Source organism: Scyliorhinus canicula, chromosome 10 (assembly GCF_902713615.1).
Source record: "Scyliorhinus canicula chromosome 10, sScyCan1.1, whole genome shotgun sequence".
NCBI lineage: Eukaryota > Metazoa > Chordata > Chondrichthyes > Carcharhiniformes > Scyliorhinidae > Scyliorhinus > Scyliorhinus canicula.
In genome coordinates this window covers 41423779-41444116 of record NC_052155.1, presented here as the reverse complement: position 1 = coordinate 41444116, position 20338 = coordinate 41423779, and the positions used below count along the sequence as shown (strand labels likewise).

General features: G+C 42.3%; 1 protein-coding gene across 6 annotated transcripts in view; it reads left to right on the top strand.

The window, feature by feature from the left end:
* Positions 1-20338, top strand: part of phf20l1 (PHD finger protein 20 like 1) — a 167913-nt gene that overhangs the window by 101049 nt on the left and 46526 nt on the right. For all 6 annotated transcript variants that reach the window (XM_038808819.1, XM_038808818.1, XM_038808821.1 and 3 more), the window contains one exon: positions 19258-19545. In XM_038808819.1, coding sequence (XP_038664747.1) covers positions 19258-19545 — 288 coding nt within the window. The remainder of the gene's footprint in view (positions 1-19257; positions 19546-20338) is intronic.

Sequence of the window (20338 nt, the reverse complement as noted above, 5' to 3'; positions counted from 1 at the left end):
ACGCTGGGTTAGTGCGTGGTCAATTCCAGCCCCACTTGACCTGGAGTTGCAACACCAGTGAAATCAGATGTATTTAAATATCCAAGATCTTTGGTTGAGTCCAATAAAGGGGCTGGTTTAGAACAGTCGGCTAAATAGCTGGCTTGTAATGCAGAACAAGGCCAGCAGCGCGGGTTAAATTCCTGTACCGGCCTCCCCGAACAGCCGCCAGAATGTGCCGACTGGGGCCTTTCACTGTAAATTAATTGAAGCCAATTTGTGACAATAAGCGATTATTATTATTATTATAAACTACAATCACCAGGTTTGTAACTTTAAAACACGAGTAACTTTTTGTTGTGAAATGAAAAATGAAATGAAAATCGCTTATTATCACGAGTAGGCTTCAATGAAGTTACTGTGAAAAGCCCCTAGTCGCCACATTCCGGCGCCTGTCCGGGGAGGCTGGTACGGGAATCGAACCGTGCTGCTGGCCTGCGTAGTCTGCTTTAAAAGCCAGCGATTTAGCCTGGTGAGCTAAACCAGCCCCAATTATGAACACTACCTTGAATTAAACAGACAGAAAATGTAGGTGGTTATCTACAAACCATTTCCCAACCCCCCCACTTTTCTAACTCACCCCAGTTTTTTTTATGTAAATATGTACGTACGTACAGATGCTCTGCCAGGCTTGATACGATGATCTCAGCGGAGGTTGTCTACCTTCCCTGCACTCTGAATCAGTTCAGATTCACAGCAAAGGATATGCTGGACACTCACTGCTTTCAAAACAATAGAGCAGTTATTTTACTTCATCCTCTGAAGCGCAACAAACTTCTGGTTTTGTTGCACTTAAAAGATCTTCAGCTTCCACCTACAGGAAGCAGGCAGCAGAGAGAGAAAACAGTTCCCTTCACTTCTTAGGTCCGATCATTCTGGGAGGTTCTCTCAGAAACATCACCTCCCCAGAAACCAATCACAGACTGTTGTCAGGCACACTGTCCCTGGCCAAACTATTGGTTGCCAGTAAACCTATCAAACTCATGCCCTCTAAAACCGGTTATGCCCAATGACTTGGTACCGCAGAGTCTGGCTTCGTCTCCCAAACACACAGCCTGAGAATACAGTATACTGGCAAGAAGGCTGTTTGAGAGTTCTGCTTTCTTCTCTCTACTTAAAGATACATCCCAATTATTGATCCACAGACCAAAACTATAAAATAAAACAAAAGAAATGGGAGCAAAGGAAATAGACAGGAAGAACTCTTACAATGACCTTTCAATGGGCTAGGAGGATGGAGTTCCTTCAATGTGTCCAGGACTATCTGTAACCCAATAAGCAAAATGGATTTTTAAAAATTGCTATTGGATCTAATAATGGGAATGAACCAGAGCAGATAAAAGAAAGGAAATATCTAGGCAATAGTGACTCTAACATAACATAGGAAAAGAAAATGGGCAATATCATTGGCAAGCAACAATGTACAACAATGGAAAACATTTTTAAAAGATTTTTAACAGACTGCAGGAAAAATATATTCAGCTAAAGGAAAGAACAAACCAAACACTGGTTGGACTCCATGGATGAATAAAGAGATGATTTTTAAAAAGGGACCTATTATGTAAACTAAATAAACTCAGAGGTTGAATTCCACTGGCCAGATGGATTGAATTCACATATTTTAAAGCACACTTGTTCAAAGTGGGCTTGCGACCTGTGAGTGGATTGTGGGCAGGTGTCAGAAGGGTCGCGGAGCAACGGTTTTCATATGTCACACAAGTGGGGCCCCTATTAAATGCTAACAACTTTTTAAAGGCAATGGCAGTGATCCCAATGGTGTCATGATGGTCGAATATAGGCATTCTTAGTGTACAGCAATATCAGGACATCACTAAAAATAACAGGTCAGTAAGCGAGCAAATACAGAAAGCTACCCATAGGACAGGCAGACATGACCACCAAGTCGCCTGTAACCTCTTGCAGATTATATGATGCATTGTTTGCACGGTTTTTGTCAACAGCTGGCTCCGAGATGCGTTTGCTTTATGGCTGGCCCCACAGTGGGGGAGGGCATTGAGGAGAGGGCTGCGTGTTTACTCACTGGATGCCACAGAAAGTAAAGATGGCGGAAACTTCACCAGAGAGATTTGACTCGAATTGTGTTTTTAAAAAAACAATACAAATTGTTAGGTGACCAAATTAATCCATCCCCCGGTGAATAAGACGGAGGCTGTCTTTCAAGTATTAGGTGGTATGCTATGGATAAAGAAACCCGCCAGGTGGAATGTATAGTAAGTATACTCAACAATACTAAATAGGAAGATGTTGAGCAAATAATGAATATCTGAGAAAACTTTGTTCAATGTCCATTCTGTCTGATTAATGACAACCCCCTCTGTTAGTTTGCAATTGTCTGTTAGGCAGCAGTGTTGTCAGAATTCACCAATATTGATTAACCTGTTTCTAATAGTGCACTTTGAAGTTGAATAAACTTGTATCAAGTAATTGAATTGCATTTAAGTAAATTATAAATCACTATCTTCAGATTTATAGCTGTTTTATTAGCAAGAACCACATATGGCTCTCTCCCAGTGATATCTGTTCTTTGTTCACCTCCTCAGTCTTCTTCCTTCGCCTTTTTTCCTTGAAGCAGTGTCCCACGATAAATGCAGGTTCACAATCATTGGTGGCCCTCCAGTATCTCTCATGAGTAACTATTCTTCATGTGTGACCCTGAGCAGTTAACATTTATAGATAGGAGGACATCACGGGTATGTCTGATCCTGCCCCCATTCAATGCTGTCATAAATTCAATGAACCAGGATTGCTGGATAGTGATTAAGAACAAGAAAACTAGATGATTTATTTCCCTCTCTTGTCTGGGGCAAGAAAGCTTTAGTGTCCCAAACACTGCCTTAACCCGGGATAGACTGGGTAAGCGGACGTAACGTGTCCGGCGTGGGTCTCAAAGACAGGCCAGTGGAAAAAGTGGGTCCAAGGAAAAGAAGTTTGAAAAACACTTTTCAAGGAATCTAAAGAAGAGTTTGCGGAGGCAACCCTGCTTATATGAAATAATTTGTTAGAAAAATATGTTGTTCCAGAGGACGGGAATCTCAGTAATTCCTCCTATTTAATGTTACAAGTAGGAGGGGGTTTAATTTAACCAGCCCTAATTCTAGTCCATAAACAGAATGATGTCTTTGATTTTTACTTTCCCCCTTTTTCAGCAGTGGCATATTTCCCGATCCCTCTGTTTTGGTGTGACCCAATTCTGTATTAATAAACCCCAGAAAACTCGAGATAGGCTGAACTAAAAGGGTGCATTTATTTGCACATACTCGAAACGTATGAGGAAGGTAGCAACGTGGCCTCCTTTTCATAAACATAAGAACATAAGAACTAGGAGCAGGAGTAGGCCATCTGGCCCCTCGAGCCTGCTCCACCATTCAATGAGATCATGGCTGATCTTTTGTGGACTCAGCTCCACTTTCCGGCCCGAACACCATAACCCTTAATCCCTTTATTCTTCAAAAAACTATCTATCTTTACCTTAAAAACATGTAATGAAGGAGCCTCAACTGCTTCACTCGGCAAGGAATTCCATAGATTCACAACCCTTTGGGTGAAGAAGTTCCTCCTAAACTCAGTCCTAAATCTACTTCCCCTTATTTTGAGGCTATGTCCCCTAGTTCTGCTTTCACCCGCCAGTGGAAACAACCTGCCCACATCTATCCTATCTATTCCCTTCATAATTTTAAATGTTTCTATAAGATCCCCCCTCATCCTTCTAAATTCCAACGAATACAGTCCCAGTCTACTCAACCTCTCCTCATAATCCAACCCCTTCAGCTCTGGAATTAACCTAGTGAATCTCCTCTGCACACCCTCCAGTGCCAGTATGTCCTTTCTCAAGTAAGGAGACCAAAACTGAACACAATACTCCAGGTGTGGCCTCACTAACACCTTATACAATTGCAACATAACCTCCCTAGTCTTAAACTCCATCCCTCTAGCAATGAAGGACAAAATTCCATTTGCCTTCTTAATCACCTGTTGCACTTGTAAACCAACTTTCTGTGACTCATGCACTAGCACACCCAGGTCTCTCTGCACAGCGGCATGCTTTAATATTTTATCGTTTAAATAATAATCCTGTTTGCTGTTATTCCTACCAAAATGGATAACCTCACATTTGTCAACATTGTATTCCATCTGCCAGACCCTAGCCCATTCACTTAACCTATCCAAATCCCTCTGCAGAATTCCAGTATCCTCTGCACTTTTCGCTTTACCACTCATCTTAGTGTCATCTGCAAACTTGGACACATTGCCCCTGGTCCCCAACTCCAAACCATCTATGTAAATTGTGAACAATTGTGGGCCCAACACGGATCCCTGAGGGACACCACTAGCTACTGATTGCCAACCAGAGAAACACCCATTAATCCCCACTCTTTGCTTTCTATTAATTAACCAATCCTCTATCCATGCTACTACTTTACCCTTAATGCCATGCATCTTTATCTTATGCAGCGACCTTTTGTGTGGCACCTTGTCAAAGGCTTTCTGGAAATCCAGATATACCACATCCATTGGCTCCCCGTTATCTACTGCACTGGTAATGTCCTCAAAAAATTCCACTAAATTAGTTCGGCACGACCTGCCCTTTATGAACCCATGCTGCGTCTGCCCAATGGGACAATTTCTATCCAGATGCCTCGCTATTTCTTCCTTGATGATAGATTCCAGCATCTTCCCTACTACCGAAGTTAAGCTCACTGGCCTATAATTTCCTGCTCTCTGCCTACCTCCTTTTTTAAACAGTGGAGTCACGTTTGCTAATTTCCAATCCACCGGGACCACCCCAGAGTCTAGTGAATTTTGGTAAATCATCATTAGTGCATCTGCAATTTCACTAGCCATTTCTTTTAGCACTCTGGGATGCATTCCATCAGGGCCAGGAGACTTGTCTATCTTTAGCCCCATTAGCTTGCCCATCACTACCTCCTTAGTGATAACAATCCTCTCAAGGTCCTCACCTGCCGTAGCCTCATTTCTATCGGTCACTGGCATTTTATTTGTGTCTTCCACTGTGAAGACCGACCCAAAAAACCTGTTCAGTTCCTCAGCCATTTCCTCATCTCCCATTATTAAAACTCCCTTAAGAACATAATAAGAACTAGGAGCAGGAGTAGGCCATCTGGCCCCTCGAGCCTGCTCCGCCATTCAATTAGATCATGGCTGATCTTTTGTGGACTCAGCTCCACTTTCCGGCCCGAACACCATAACCCTTAATCCCTTTATTCTTCAAAAAACTATCTATCTTTACCTTAAAAACATGTAATGAAGGAGCCTCAACTGCTTCACTGGGCAAGGAATTCCATAGATTCACAACCCTTTGGGTGAAGAAGTTCCTCCTAAACTCAGTCCTAAATCTACTTCCCCTTATTTTGAGGCTATGCCCCCTAGTTCTGCTGTCACCCGCCAGTGGAAACAACCTGCCCGCATCTATCCTATCTATTCCCTTCATAATTTTAAATGTTTCTATAAGATCCCCCCTCATCCTTCTAAATTCCAACGAGTACAGTCCCAGTCTACTCAACCTCTTCTCATAATCCAACCCCTTCAGCTCTGGGATTAACCTAGTGAATCTCCTCTGCACACCCTCCAGCGCCAGTACGTCCTTTCTCAAGTAAGGAGACCAAAACTGAACACAATACTCCAGGTGTGGCCGCACTAACACCTTATACAATTGCAACATGACCTCCCTAGTCTTAAACTCCATCCCTCTAGCAATGAAGGACAAAATTCCATTTGCCTTCTTAATCACCTGTTGCACTTGTAAACCAACCTTCTGTGACTCGTGCACTAGCACACCCAAGTCTCTCTGAACAGCGGCATGCTTTAATATTTTATCGTTTAAATAATAATCCCGTTTGCTGTTATTCCTACCAAAATGGATAACCTCACATTTGTCAACATTGTATTCCATCTGCCAGACCCGAGCCCATTCACTTAACCTATCCAAATCCCTCTGCAGACTTCCAGTATCCTCTGCACTTTTCCCTTTACCACTCATCTTAGTGTCATCTGCAAACTTGGACACATTGCCCTTGGTCCCCAACTCCAAATCATCAATGTAAATTGTGAACAATTGTGGGCCCAATACGGATCCCTGAGGGACACCTATAGCTACTGATTGCCAACCAGAGAAACACCCATTTATCCCAACTCTTTGCTTTCTATTAATTAACCAATCCTCTATCCATGCTACTACTTTACCCTTAATGCCATGCATCTTTATCTTATGCAGCGACCTTTTGTGTGGCACCTTGTCAAAGGCTTTCTGGAAATCCAGATATACCACATCCATCGGCTCCCCGTTATCTACTGCACTGGTAATGTCCTCAAAAAATTCCACTAAATTAGTTAGGCATGACCTGCCTTTAACGAACCCATGCTGCGCCTGCCCAATGGGACAATTTCTATCCAGATGCCTCGCAATTTCTTCCTTGATGATAGATTCCAGCATCTTCCCTATTACCGAAGTTAAACTCACTAGCCTATAATTTCCTGCTTTCTGCCTACCTCCTTTTTTAAACAGTGGCGTCACGTTTGCTAATTTCCAATCCACCGGGACCACCCCAGAGTCTAGTGAATTTCGGTAAATTATCACTAGTGCATCTGCAATTTCCCTAGCCATCTCTTTTAGCACTCTGGGATGCATTCCATCAGGGCCAGGAGACTTGTCTACCTTTAGCCCCATTAGCTTGCCCATCACTCCCTCCTTAGTGATAACAATCCTCTCAAGGTCCTCACCTGTCATAGCCTCATTTCTATCAGTCGCTGGCATGTTATTTGTGTCTTCCACTGTGAAGACCGACCCAAAAAACCTGTTCAGTTCCTCAGCCATTTCCTCATTTCCCATTATTAAAGCTCCCTTCTCATCCTCTAAAGGACCAATATTTACCTTAGCCACTCTTTTTTGTCTTATATATTTGTAAAAACTTTTACTGTCTGTTTTTATATTCTGAGCAAGTTTACTCTCATACTCTATCTTACTCTTCTTTATAGCTTTTTTAGTAGCTTTCTGTTGCCCCCTAAAGATTTCCCAGTCCTCTAATCTCCCAGCAATCTTTGCCACTTTATATGCTTTTTCCTTCAATTTGATACTCTCCCTTATTTCCTTAGATATCTACGGTCGATTTTCCCTCTTTCTTCCGTCCTTCCTTTTTGTTGGTATAAACCTTTGCTGAGCACTGTGAAAAATCGCTTGGAAGGTTCTCCACTGTTCCTCAACTGTTCCACCATAAAGTCCTAGCTCCCAGTCTACCTTAGCTAGTTCTTCTCTCATCCCATTGTAATCTCCTTTGTTTAAACACTAAACACTAGTATTTGATTTTACTTTCTCACCCTCCATCTGTATTTTAAATTCCACCATATTGTGATTGCTCCTTCCGAGAGGATCCCTAACTATGAGATCATGAATCAATTCTGTCTCATTACACAGGACAAGATCTAGGACCGCTTGTTCCCTCGTAGGTTCCATTACATACTGTTCTAGGAAACTATCGCGGATACATTCTATAAACTCCTCCTCACGGTTGCCTTGACCGACCTGGTTAAACCAATCGACATGTAAATTAAAATCCCCCATGATAACTGCTGTACCATTTCTACATGCATCAGTTATTTCTTTGTTTATTGACTGCCCCACCATCTCGTTACTATTTGGTGGCCGATAGACTACTCCTATCAGTGACTTTTTCGCCTTACTATTCCTGATTTCCACCCAAATGGATTCAACCTTATCCTCCATAGCACCGATGTCATCCCTTACTATTGCCCGGATGTCATCCTTAAATAACAGAGCAACACCACCTCCCTTACCATCCACTCTGTCCTTCCGAATAGTTTGATACCCTCGGATATTTAACTCCCAGTCGTGACCATCCTTTAACCATGTTTCAGTAATGGCCACTAAATCATAGTCATTTACAATGATTTGTGCCACCAACTCATTTACTTTATTCCGAATACTACGAGCATTCAGGTAAAGTACACTTATGTTGGTTTTTTTTACCTCTGTTTTGAATCTTTTTACCTCTGTTTTGAATCTTCTCATCCTCTAAAGGACCAATATTTACCTTAGCCACTCTTTTTTGTTTTATATATTTGTAAAAACTTTTGCTGTCTGTTTTTATATTCTGAGCAAGTTTACTCTCGTACTCTATCTTACTCTTCTTTATAGCTTTTTTAGTAGCTTTCTGTTGCCCCCTAAAGATTTCCCAGTCCTCTAGTCTCCCACCAATCTTTGCCACTTTATATGCTTTTTCCTTCATTCCCACAATAAAGATGGGATAGCAAAAGGAAAGTGGTACAGGGCAAAGATCATAGACACCATAAGAATTGTTTCACGTGATTCCAAAGTCCAGAAACAAATTCCAATGGTGTATTATTTCCCAGAGTCACAGGTTGCAGACTGATGCTGGATAATTCACTTTTGCAGTAGAGATGATTTCCACGATGGAATTGACACGTAGGTATTAGTTAGTCTTGTAGGCACTGGTACAGAAGTTCAAAAGTTCCAGTTCAAACAGTGTAGGTAGAAGAACCATGTATTCAAACCTGAAGGGAGCCCTTTGTCTGAGCTGCCGCCTGCTGGATGGCAAATGGAGCCTGAGCTTGGCAGTATTACCTGTTCCCAAGCATGATGGTGAGGTTGATGTGACTCCTACCACCCACCCAATTTTGACTTGGACAGAGGCTGTGTGGATTAGAGTCATAGAATTTTACAGCACAGAAAGAGACACTTTTTGGCCCATCATGTCTGTGCCGGCTATCAAGCACCTATCCTAATCCCATTTTCCAACACTTGGTCCGTAGCCTTGTATGCCATTGGGTGTTTCAAGTGCTCATCTAAATGCTTCTTAAATATTGTAAGGGTTCCCACTTCTACCACCCTTTCAGACAGTGAATTCCAGATTCCCATCACCCTCTGGATGAAAACATCTTTCCTCAAATCCCCTCTAAATCTGCTGCTCCCATTGTAATAAATTTATGTCCCCAGGTTAGTGACCCCTCACCGAGGGAAATATTTCTTCCTATCTGTGCCCTTCATAATTTAGTACACTTCAATCAGGCCCCCCTCAGGTTTATCTGCTCTGAGGAGAACAACCTCAGACTGTTTAGGGCGCCACAGTGACACAGTGGTTAGCACTGCTGCCCCAGCACCAGGAACCTGGGTTTGACTCCTTTGGGTGACTCTGTGGAGTTTGTATGTTCTCTCAGGTATCTGCATGCGTTTCCTCCCACAGACCATAAATGTGAATTAGTTAGGTGAATTGGCCATGCTAAATTGCCCCTCAGTGTCCAAAGATTGGGTGGAGCTGCAGGGATCGGGCGGAGAAGTGGGCCTGGGTGGGGTGCTCTTTCAGAGGGTCGGTGCAGACTCGATGGGCTGAATGGCTTCCTGCACTGTTGGGATTCTATGATTTTATTCTAAGCTCTCCTGGATGCTCTTTAAGAATTCCGCACCCTCTAAGTCTTGAGAAGGTTAATGTTTAAACCATTAATAATTTAAAGAGATTTCAGGGTTATTTGTTCTTACAGACTGATCATCTCCCTTGGCCAGAACTGATCTAAGAAATGTAAATGGCCTCTGAACAATTCTTTTGGAATTTGGTCGCTGCAGTCATAAGGGTTATGAGTATCTCTTTATACTCTTCTGAATGCTGGAATGTTCCTATTGCTTGAGTCAAGACCAGCCGCAGCTTAAAGGCTTTGTCCAGTTTTCAAAAAAATGTATACATTAGCCATGATACTATACATTTGAATCCCAAATTTAAGTAGTAAATATTGGCTGGAAATACCACTTTTACGGATTGGTTTGCGGACTTATAAGGGCGCCAGGATGAATAATGGGTGGCATGGCAGCACAGTGGTTAGCACTGTTGCTTCACAGCGCCAGGAACCCGGCTTCTACTCCCAGCTTGGGTCACTGTCTGTGTGGAGACTGCACATTCTCCCCACGTCTGCTTGGGTTTTCTCCAGGCGCTCCGGTTTCCTCCCACAAGTCCCGAAAGATGTGCTTGTTAGATGAATTAGACATTCTGAATTCTCCCTCTGTGTATCCGAACACACGTCGGAGTGTGGCGGCTAGGGGACTTTCACAGTAACTTCATTGCAGTGTTAATGCAAGCCTACTTGCAACAATAAAGATTATTATGATTATTATTATTATTGGACATCACTCTGTACAGTAATTTAAATTCATTTTATAACTGGATTGTGGTTCATCTGCTTTCCATAGTGGGTTGATTTGTTTCAGTTATTGATCATCTTCAAACTGAGTTAGCACAGCAGTACTTGTGCCAATCTATTTCTTCTGAGAAACTGTCAGTTTAGCCATGACAGTTATGGGCTGGTCATTTCTGCAGCACCGCCTCCACGTACGGTCATGTTGCTGACACCTTCCAGGAACATTAGATTAGCTGAAGGGAACCTTCCAAAAGAGATAGAGACAATCCCTATTGTTGATGGGAAATGTTCGTTTTACAGGGAGTCTATCTAGCCTGTTTGGGGCGAGTTCTATTTTGGTATATTTATTCGGTCGATTAGGCTGAAACTTCCCTTGCAGAAACACAATCTCGTGTGTGTGGTGGTGTGTGTGTGTCCTAGCCCCCCCCCCCCCCCCCCCCCCCCCCCCCTCTCTCTCCGACCTGACATCAGGAAGTGAGACAGAAATGTCTCCGGAATTATAGACCTTCATAGGCTTCACATTAGCGGTAGGCCAAATATTGGAATCCATAATAAAGACAAGATAAGAAAATGTAGAAATTATAAATATAACAAACAGTCACCATGGGGTTCAAAAGGGAAAATCTTGCTTGAGATCAATCTTGCTGAATTTTGGTACATGTAATTCATCAGGACTTTTAAAAGGTCTTTGAATAAGATGCCCCATAGTGGACTAATGAATAATGCCAGAGAATATGGAGTCGGGACAAGTGGCAGAATGGATTTCTAGCTGGCTTTGAGATCAAAAGCGAAGATTGGGAATAAAGGGTAGATATTTAGAGTGGCAGACAATGTGAAGTACCATTCCTCCTGGATCAGTGCTGGGATCACTGCCATTCACAATTTACATGAACAATTTGCATTTTGGAATTAAAGCACTATTTCTAAGTTTGTGGATGACACAAAATTAGAGGTGAGGTAGAAAGTCAATAATGAGGAGTTTTGCACCAACTTACAGGAGGACATTAATCATTTGCAGAATGGGGAAAAAATGGCAAATGAGATTCAATAAAGATGAATGTACGTTTGTACATTTTGGTAGGAAGAATAGAATAGGGAGGTCGCTTATTGCTTGGAAGGTGTGAGTCTAGGTGGAGATTAGGAACAAAGGGAAATACATCTATCATTAAATCTTGCATAGCAGATTAGCAAGGCCAGAAATAATGCATACCAAGCACAATGCTTTATTTATTTTAAAAATATATTGTATTAGAGTTTTACAAGTAACGCAACAATATTTTCAAAAGCACAACTGGTACAATACAGAACAAATATTTCTGCAAATGTAAGAAAAAGCAAGACAGGACAAATGCAGAACAATGGTCCTTCAGAACTAGTGCCTCCAATTTTAACACTGGATCAATCATAAAATAGGGGAGAAAGATAATAAGGCCGTATAAACAAGATTGGATAATATATCCAGCTGCACACATTTCTGGTATAGCGAGATTGCTACTTGCAATATGGTCATGGGAAACCTTGCAGGAGCATGACTTTTATGACTGTTTTGAATTGAAGGATACTTGTCACTGATCCAGGGGTAGAGGATCTTTTCACGAGGTGCAAGAGCTAGGATGTTATACATCCTTTTTACATTGACATCAATAATTCTCCTATCTGGAAGACTCAGAATTAAGAACAAAGAATCAAATTCTAAGGCCCTGTCAATATCCTCTCAAGCTCCTTAACTACACCAGACAAATAGGATTGAATTTGACACAGATCCATACGTAGTGTATATTATCCCCCTCGACAGTGCTGCCTCACAGCTCCAGGGACCCGGGTTCAATTCTGGCTCTGGTGACTGCCTGTGTGGAGTTTGCACTTTGTCCCTGTGTCTATGTGGGTTTCCTCCCACAGTCCAAAGATGTGCAGGCTAGGTGGATTGGCTACGCTAAATTAACTCTTCATGTCCAAAGGTTAGGTTGGGTTACAAGGATAGGGTGGAGGCATGAGCTTAATTAGCGTACTCTTTCAAGGGCTGGTGTAGACTCGATGGGCCGAATGGCCTCCTGCCCTGTAAATTCTATGATTCCTTGAATACCAGGTACTTTAGGCACAACGGGGATATAGCAGGATTAAACGGGTGACTCAAACTCAGTAAGAAATGCAAGCGCCGCAGTATTTTAAACTGAGTGTCCTTCATTCTATTGGATACCAAAATGTTATTGCCATAATTTCATATACTACCCCATGTCTCCTCCTCAATATTAGTTAGCAAGACCAAGACTGCACGGTACCCAATGAACTAACACAGGATTTAGAACACAAGGTTCATAAATCTTGCTAATTAATTCTCTAGGCTCCACAAAATCGGATGCTTTCCATCGGGAAAATTGGAATCAAGACGCAAAGTTGTCTTGCAAAGGATAAAGTCACTAAGTTGCAGATATTTTTAAAAAGCGAGTGTCTTAGAATGTCAAATTGTTGAGCATAGCTGCTCAAAGGATGACAAGGAAGCACCACTGAACATATCTCCTACAAATGCCTCTCTCCCAGCTCACCAGGCTAAATCGCTGGCTTTTAAAGCAGACCAAGCAGGCCAGCAGCACGGTTCGATTCCCGTACCAGCCTCCCCGGACAGGCGCCGGAATGTGGCGACTAGGGGCTTTTCACAGTAACATCATTGAAGCCTACTCATGACAAGCGATTTTTATTTCATATGATCCATAAGACCTGGTAGGAAGTCCCGGCTGCCCTGGATGTGAGAAAGTGGAAATCAGTTTAGATCTCCCTTCTACTTGACGGATCATACTCCATGCAAAGTATTAATAATAATAGGATTTTTGCAGCTAGCAGAACCCGACTTAAGGTCCCCATAAAATAACAAGACCTACGAAGGGTAAGCGGACAGGTCTGCTTCAATATCAAGCCAAATGGAGGTGGGTTCCTTTTTAACCCAGTCCCTTGTAAACCTAAGATGAGAGGTTAATTGGTACAGTCTAATATTCAGGACCCTTAGACCTCCTCCTTGGAACCTGAGGGCTGCAGCTTGGTGAACTTCAGACCAGGCTTCTTTTCATTTCAAATAACCAAGCTAATCATTCCATTAATCTCTTTTAAGACTCTAGCAGACATCAAGATTGGCAACATCTGCATGGGATGTAGCACTCTAGGCAACACATTCATCTTAATCAAAGCAATCCTACCCAACCACGATACCGGCAGGGAGGACCAACGAGTCAAGTTCCATCTAATAGATGCAATTAACTAAGTAAAAGTGGCTCCATAGTTTGATAAATGGGGTAATTGCAACAAAGATAAGTGAACCCTGATGGAGACCATCTAAAAGGAAAATTAACAAAGGGGGGTTTATCCTTCAACTCTCCCACCAGCACAGCTTCTGACTTTGTTCAATTAATCTTGTAACTAAAGAAGGCGCTAAATCTATCTACCACGTCAATGATAGCGAGAACTGAAACATCCGCCTTTGACACAAATAGCAGCACATCGTCAACATAGCGCATGACCTTATGCTGCTTCCCCCCACGGCATACCCTAGATATCAAGAGATATAGCCTTGTAGCCCCCGTAAAAGGCTCTGTGGACAGTGCGAACAGCAAGGGGGACGGGGCTGCCCTGCCTAATCCCCCTCTGAAGACCCAAATTCTCAGATCTGTTACCATTCATGGGCACTGCCACCAAGGGCCTGCGGTACAAGGGCCTGCGGCCCAACACCTGAAAACACTTGACATATTCTTCACCCAACCCAAATCTCCACAATATACAAATTAAGTAATTCAACTCCACCCTATCAAAAGCTTTCTCTGCATCCAAGGAGATCACTAACCCATCCAACATCAGCTTCTGGAAAACTTGGATCATATTCAGTGACCGTATGGCATTGCTAGAAAACTGACCCTTCCTGAACCCAGTCTGGTCCTCCTGGATGATCATTGGGAGAATTCCCTCCAGTTGACAGCAATTTCAATCATTTAAAAGCAAGATTGGCCTACAGGAGGTGCACTCCTCTAGGTTCTTGCCTGTCTTCAAAATCAAGAAATTAGTCACTTGCATAGTGTTGGTGGTAGCAGATCTGTACGTATCCTCTAATGAAACTATTAAAAGGTCCTTAAATTCCTTGTAAAACTCACACCCAAAAACATCCTACATTCCTCCGCCGCTACAGACAATCTAACCTCCAACTGGCATTGGTCTTCCAGCATTCTCTGCCTTTTGTTGGCTGTATAAGCATACGCCTTGCAGGTATCCCACAGAATACATGGGGTAACATTCAAGGGGGAATTAGCCAAGTAAAAAAATGCAAGCTCCTTCTTAAAAACTGTAGTAAAGGATTTATCCCTGAGCAGGGAGGCATCGAAATGCCATGACCTAGATAGAGGGAATCTGATGACAATTAAAGTCTCCTCCAAAAAAGGATTGGCCAAAGCCAGCTCTGCAAAGTCAATAAAGACTTTAGTGACAAACTCCGGGGAATAATTTGGCAAGCCATACACATTCATTACTGAGACAGAGTCACCATGTACAAACCCCCTAACAATCGCAGATCTACCACCCCCCTTATCTGCACACAATTCTCCACCTTGAAGGGAACATCTTTGTTGCCCAAAATTGCTACTCCCCTACTGCTCATTGAAAACAAGGCAAAGATGTCCTGCCGCACCCATTCCTGCTTGAACTTTAAGTGGTCCTTGTCATGCAAATGAGTCTCCTGTAACAAGGCTCTGATAGGACGATGAATTCCCCACACATTCCAGGAACATAAATTCATTACTGCCATTGCAGATTACCAAAAATAAAATATGGTGTGCACCCACAACACACCTCCCCCATCAAGTTACACCAGAGGCAACAGAATATCCCTAAAATGATCATCTCTTGGATAAAAGACCTGTGCAGCAATACAGGATTTAATCAACAACATACAAACCCCAACACAACAAAAATACAAAAGAATCTCTGTCACATTAGTTCTAAATGGACATTCCTCAACATAGGTGAGGTCCCATAAGGCTTAACCCACGGCCATAGTATCATTACCATCATGGTACATCCTCCTCAACAGAGCGGAGAAGAAAAAAGCAAACAAGCGAATGTGAGCCAAATGAACCCACCCATGAAGACCGAAACCTTCTAGTCATCGCCCCGCAATGGCACCACTTAGTTCTGTCATGACTAAAGAGAGGATACCAAACAACCAGTGTTACCATCATAAAGATATGGATAAGAAAAGAAAAGATGGATAATTAGCACGCTGCACAGCTACCACGAATGAAAGTCCCTGAGATTCTTAAGGATAAGTCATTCATTACAGTCCTCAAATGTTAAAACTTAATATAAAATCAGACATAAAACAATATGACAAGGTCCGAATTTCAAATTTCACCAAGCTACAGACCGTCAGTCCAAGTCCTCGTCTTCTATGGACTTAACGAAGGCCTGGATACTACATTAACGGAGTCATCACATATCACTCTCAGGCTCGTAGGATAATGCAGGGCAAAATTCATTCCAGCCGCCTTGAGCTTTTTTTGAACTTCATCAAAGCCATGACACTTTGCTAAAACGTCCTGGAAAAAGGAGATCCTCGTCCCTTCATGGAACCAAGTCCCAGCAGACCTCACCGTCTCCAAAACCTTCTTCCCATCTTTAAAGTTGCTAAATTGAATGATAATGTGCTTGGGGCATTGATTGTCCCTAAGCCTCAAAAACTGGACACAGTGCGCCCTTTCTAATTTGAAACACCCGGCCTTCACATCCAGCTGAAGGAAATATGGTAACTGGCTCCCAAAGAACTTAACAGGAGTCTTACCCTCCACTGCTGGCAGTCTGACAACCAGACATTCTTCCTCTGGCCTCAGTTCTCCAAAGTACGGAGGTTATTCTAAACCCATATCAAACCTTGGTTGGAGCACACTTCGAGAACAGCATGCCATATTATAAAAAGGATTCAGAGGCACTGGCGAAGGTGCAGAAAGTTGCATATTTTTCTCTTGACAAAAGGCTGAGGGTTGACCTAATGGAGGTCTTTAAAATGTATGAAATATTTTGTTTGAGTTGATACAGAATGTTTTCTCTTGTGGAGAAGAACGTAACTCAAGGCCATCAATATAAGATAATAACCTAGAGAACCAATAGGGAATTCAGAAACATAGAAAATAGGAGAAGGAGGAGGCCATTTGAGCCTGCTCCGCAATTCATTATGACCACGGCTGGTCATCTAACTCAATAGCCTAATCCTGCCTTTCCCCCATTTCCTTTGATCCCTTTATCAGCCTTCAATCCCATTAATTTCCCCAACACCATTTCTGTACTGATATTGATCACCTTCAGTTCGGCCCTCTCACTAAATCCTGCGTCCCCCAGCATTTCTGGTATCTTATCAGTGTTCTCATTTGTGAAGACAGAACCAAAGTATGTATTTAGTTGCTCAGTCATTTCTTTGTGTCCCCCTCAATTGTAAATTCTCCTGTTGCTGACTAAGGGAATTTCACCAATTTTTTTTCTGTTTGCGTACATATAGAAACTTTTACAGTCCGTTTTTATGTTCCCTGCAAGCTTACCCTCGTACTCTATTTTCCCCTTCTCAACCAAATATTTGGTCCTTCTTTGCTGAATTCTAAACTGCTCCCAATCCTCAGATCTGTTGTTTTTCTTGACCAATTTGTATGCTTCTTCCTTGGATCGAATACCATCTCTAATTTCCCTTGTAAGCCATGGATTGGCCACTACTCCTGTTTTACTTTTGTGCCAGATAAGAACAAGCAATTGTTGCAATTCCCCTCAGCGCTCCTTGAATGTTTGCCGTTGCCTGTCCACTGTCCACAGTCATCCCTTTAAGTAACGTTTCCCAATTGATCATAGCCAACTCACGCCTCATATCAAAGTCGTTTCCTTTATTAAGATTTAGGACCCTCGTCTCAGAATCAAATGAAAAATTCTATCATATTATGGTCTTTCACCCCCAATTTGTTTTGCATAACTAGATTTCCCATGATTCCGTTCTCATTACACAGTATCCAGTCTAGGATGGTCTGTTCTCTAGTTGAATCCTCAATGTATTCGACCAGAAAACCATCCCCTTTATACTCCAGGACTTCCTCCTCTACGGTATTGTGATTAACTTGATTTGCCTAATCTGTATACAGATTAAAATCGCCCATAATTACAGATGTTCCTTTATTGCATAGGTCTCTAATTTCCAATTTAATGCCATTCCCAACATCACTACTGCAGTTTGGGTGTCTATATACAACTGGCACTAACGTTTTTTGCCCCTTGGTCTTTTTCAGCTCCACCCATACAAATTCCACATTGTCGATGTTAATATCCTTCCTCACTATTGCGTTAATTTCATCTTTAACTGACACTGCAACTCTACCGCCTTTTCCTTTTTGTCTGTCCTTCCTAAATACTGAATATTCCTGGATATTCAGTTCCCATTCCTGGTCACCCTGCAGCCATGTCTCAGTAATCTCAGTTGTATCATATCGGTTTACATCTTTTTGTGCGATTAGTTCATCCGCTTTATTGCGAATGCAATTAATGCTTTATTGTGAATGCATTAAGGCATAAAGCCTTTCAGCTTGTCTTTTTAACATTACTTGTCCCGCTCCCAATATTTTTCACTGTGGCCCTGTTTGAATCCGGTCCTTGGTTTCTCTGCCTATCACTTACCTTATTCCCCTTTCTGTATTTTTGTTTTTGTCCTTGTTTCCTCCTCCTCTGACTCCTTGCTTAGGTTCCCATCCCTCTGCCTTTTTAATTCAAACACTCCCCAGCCACTCGAGCAAATATTCCCTCTAGGACATCAGTCCTGGTCCTGCCCAGGTTGTACTAGTGCCACCTCCCCCAGAGCTGGTCCTAATGCCCCTGGAATCTGAAACCCTCCCCCTCCCTGGAATCTGAAACCCTCCCCCTCTCACCATCTCTTCAACAACATATTCATACGATATATCCTGCTACTTCTGCTGACTCACACGTGGCACCGGTAATAACCCTGAGATCACTACCTTTGAGGTCCAACTTCTCAACTTTCTTCCTAACTTCCTATATTCTGCTTTTAGGCCCTCATTCCTTTATTTTAACCAATGTCATTGCTACCGATGCGCACCACGACTACTGGCTGTTCCACCCCCTCCAGAATGTCTTGTAACTGCGCCAAGACATCCTTGATTCTAGCACCAGGGAGGCAACATACCATCCTGGAGTCTCGTTTGAGACCACAGAAACACCCATTTATTCCCCTTACAATTAAATCCCCTGCAACTGTTGCATTCCCGCACTTTTTACTCATCCCCCCTGCAGCAGAACCAACTCTGGTGCAATGAATTTGGCTGTTGCTGCTTTCCCCAGAGAGGCAATTTCCCTCAACAGTACCCAAAGTGGAAGAAACATCTTTACCCAAAAAATGGTAAGAATATGGAATTGGCTACCTCAGAGTGATTGACACGGATATTATAGATGCATTTTTGGAGAAGCTAGACAAGTGACAGAGGGAGAAAGGAATAGAATGGTACAATAATACAATAGTAGATGTAGATGAGGAAAGATGAAGAAGACTCGAGTAGAGCATAAATGGAAGGATGGACTGGTTGGGCAGAATGGCCTGTTTCTATGCTAGAAACAAAATTGGAAGATGTTAGTGCTAAAAGCGACATTGGCTAACCTTTGTCTTTGTGCTTAGGAACCTAACATACAATAGGATGGGTAACAGGAGAGAGAAAACCCCAAAATAATGCAAATTTTCGATATGCTGTGGATGCAGCATGAGATGGGGAGGTTGTGTCTTGAGATGGGCAAGTTTAGGAGAGAAAGTTTTCACCAACTCAATGGGCTGGTCAGGAGGGGTTAACTCCCCCAGAAAAAGTAGAATGGTGTAAGACAGAACACTATGTTGCATGATTAAATCAAATTAACCTAAGGACATTCTTCATCTGAATTTGTGATTTTGAAATATTCTTTAACTTATTTTCCTCATTTTAATGTGGCGTTTCCTTTTTTCTGCCCTCATTTCAGTAACTAATGCCAAAAAAACAGAGGATCCATTAGCTCCCAAAGAACTGGTCATTGAACTCGACCACAACAAGTTCAAGTGCAAGTTTCCCAGGTGCTTCAAGGCTTTCCGTAAAGCCAAGCTGCTAGATTACCACGTAAAGTATTACCACAATACAGAGAAAGGATCCGACACGGAGACTAGCTCACTAGAGAGTGGGATGCGGACTCGTGCCACCTCAGCCAACATGCCAGCATCACCTGTGGACAGCCTGGGGCTAAAGGGACGGAGGCCTCTGTCAAGTTCCTCTTGTAAGTATAGAAGATGTATTTGGATCGGTAGAGATATTCTCAAGGTGAATTACATGCGAATGTAAAAATGAGTGGAAGAAGTTCCTTTTGAACGGTTCAAACATTTGAACTAGTTGATCATATAGTAGCACATGCACATCCTTTTTTATTGCAAGACCACCCTTGTCACTGAATACATTTGGCTGTTTTCAGAATGGATGGGAGTCTAATGGGACAATGGTGCCTCTCACAGGCAGAGGATGTATTATTTTATGAAGACAGAAGTGTTGAACCATATAATGCACAATATATTCTGATGCTAATGTGTTCCTTCAAGGTATAATTACTCAAAATGCAGATGCTTGGGTTAGTTAGAGGTCAGATTGACTTTTTTGTTCACTTTTTAAAATTGCAAATCCTGAGGTGATTTAGGGACTACATGCACCATGGTAGATGCACCATTTCCTTTTGCCGGACGTGCTTCTTTGTAGACTATAAATAATTGATTTCCTTCCTTTTTTTCAATAGATAGTTAAAAGTTAGACATGGATTTAGAAAATTATGATGTCCAAATGTGTCATCAGACGTGTGATGTTCAAAATGTATGCTGCGCAGAAATGTTGTGATCTTTTGTGTTGAGTGTTTGCATCAAACACCTGATATCACAGGTTGGAGGTCCCACCTGGTTGTGGCACTTGTACACTGCAACTGCAAACAATTTAGAAAAAGAGAAGGAAAACCAGTTATTGACCAGGAACCTTAAAGTTTACACCTGTTCATTGATTGATGCCAGCAATTTATTGATCATTACAAT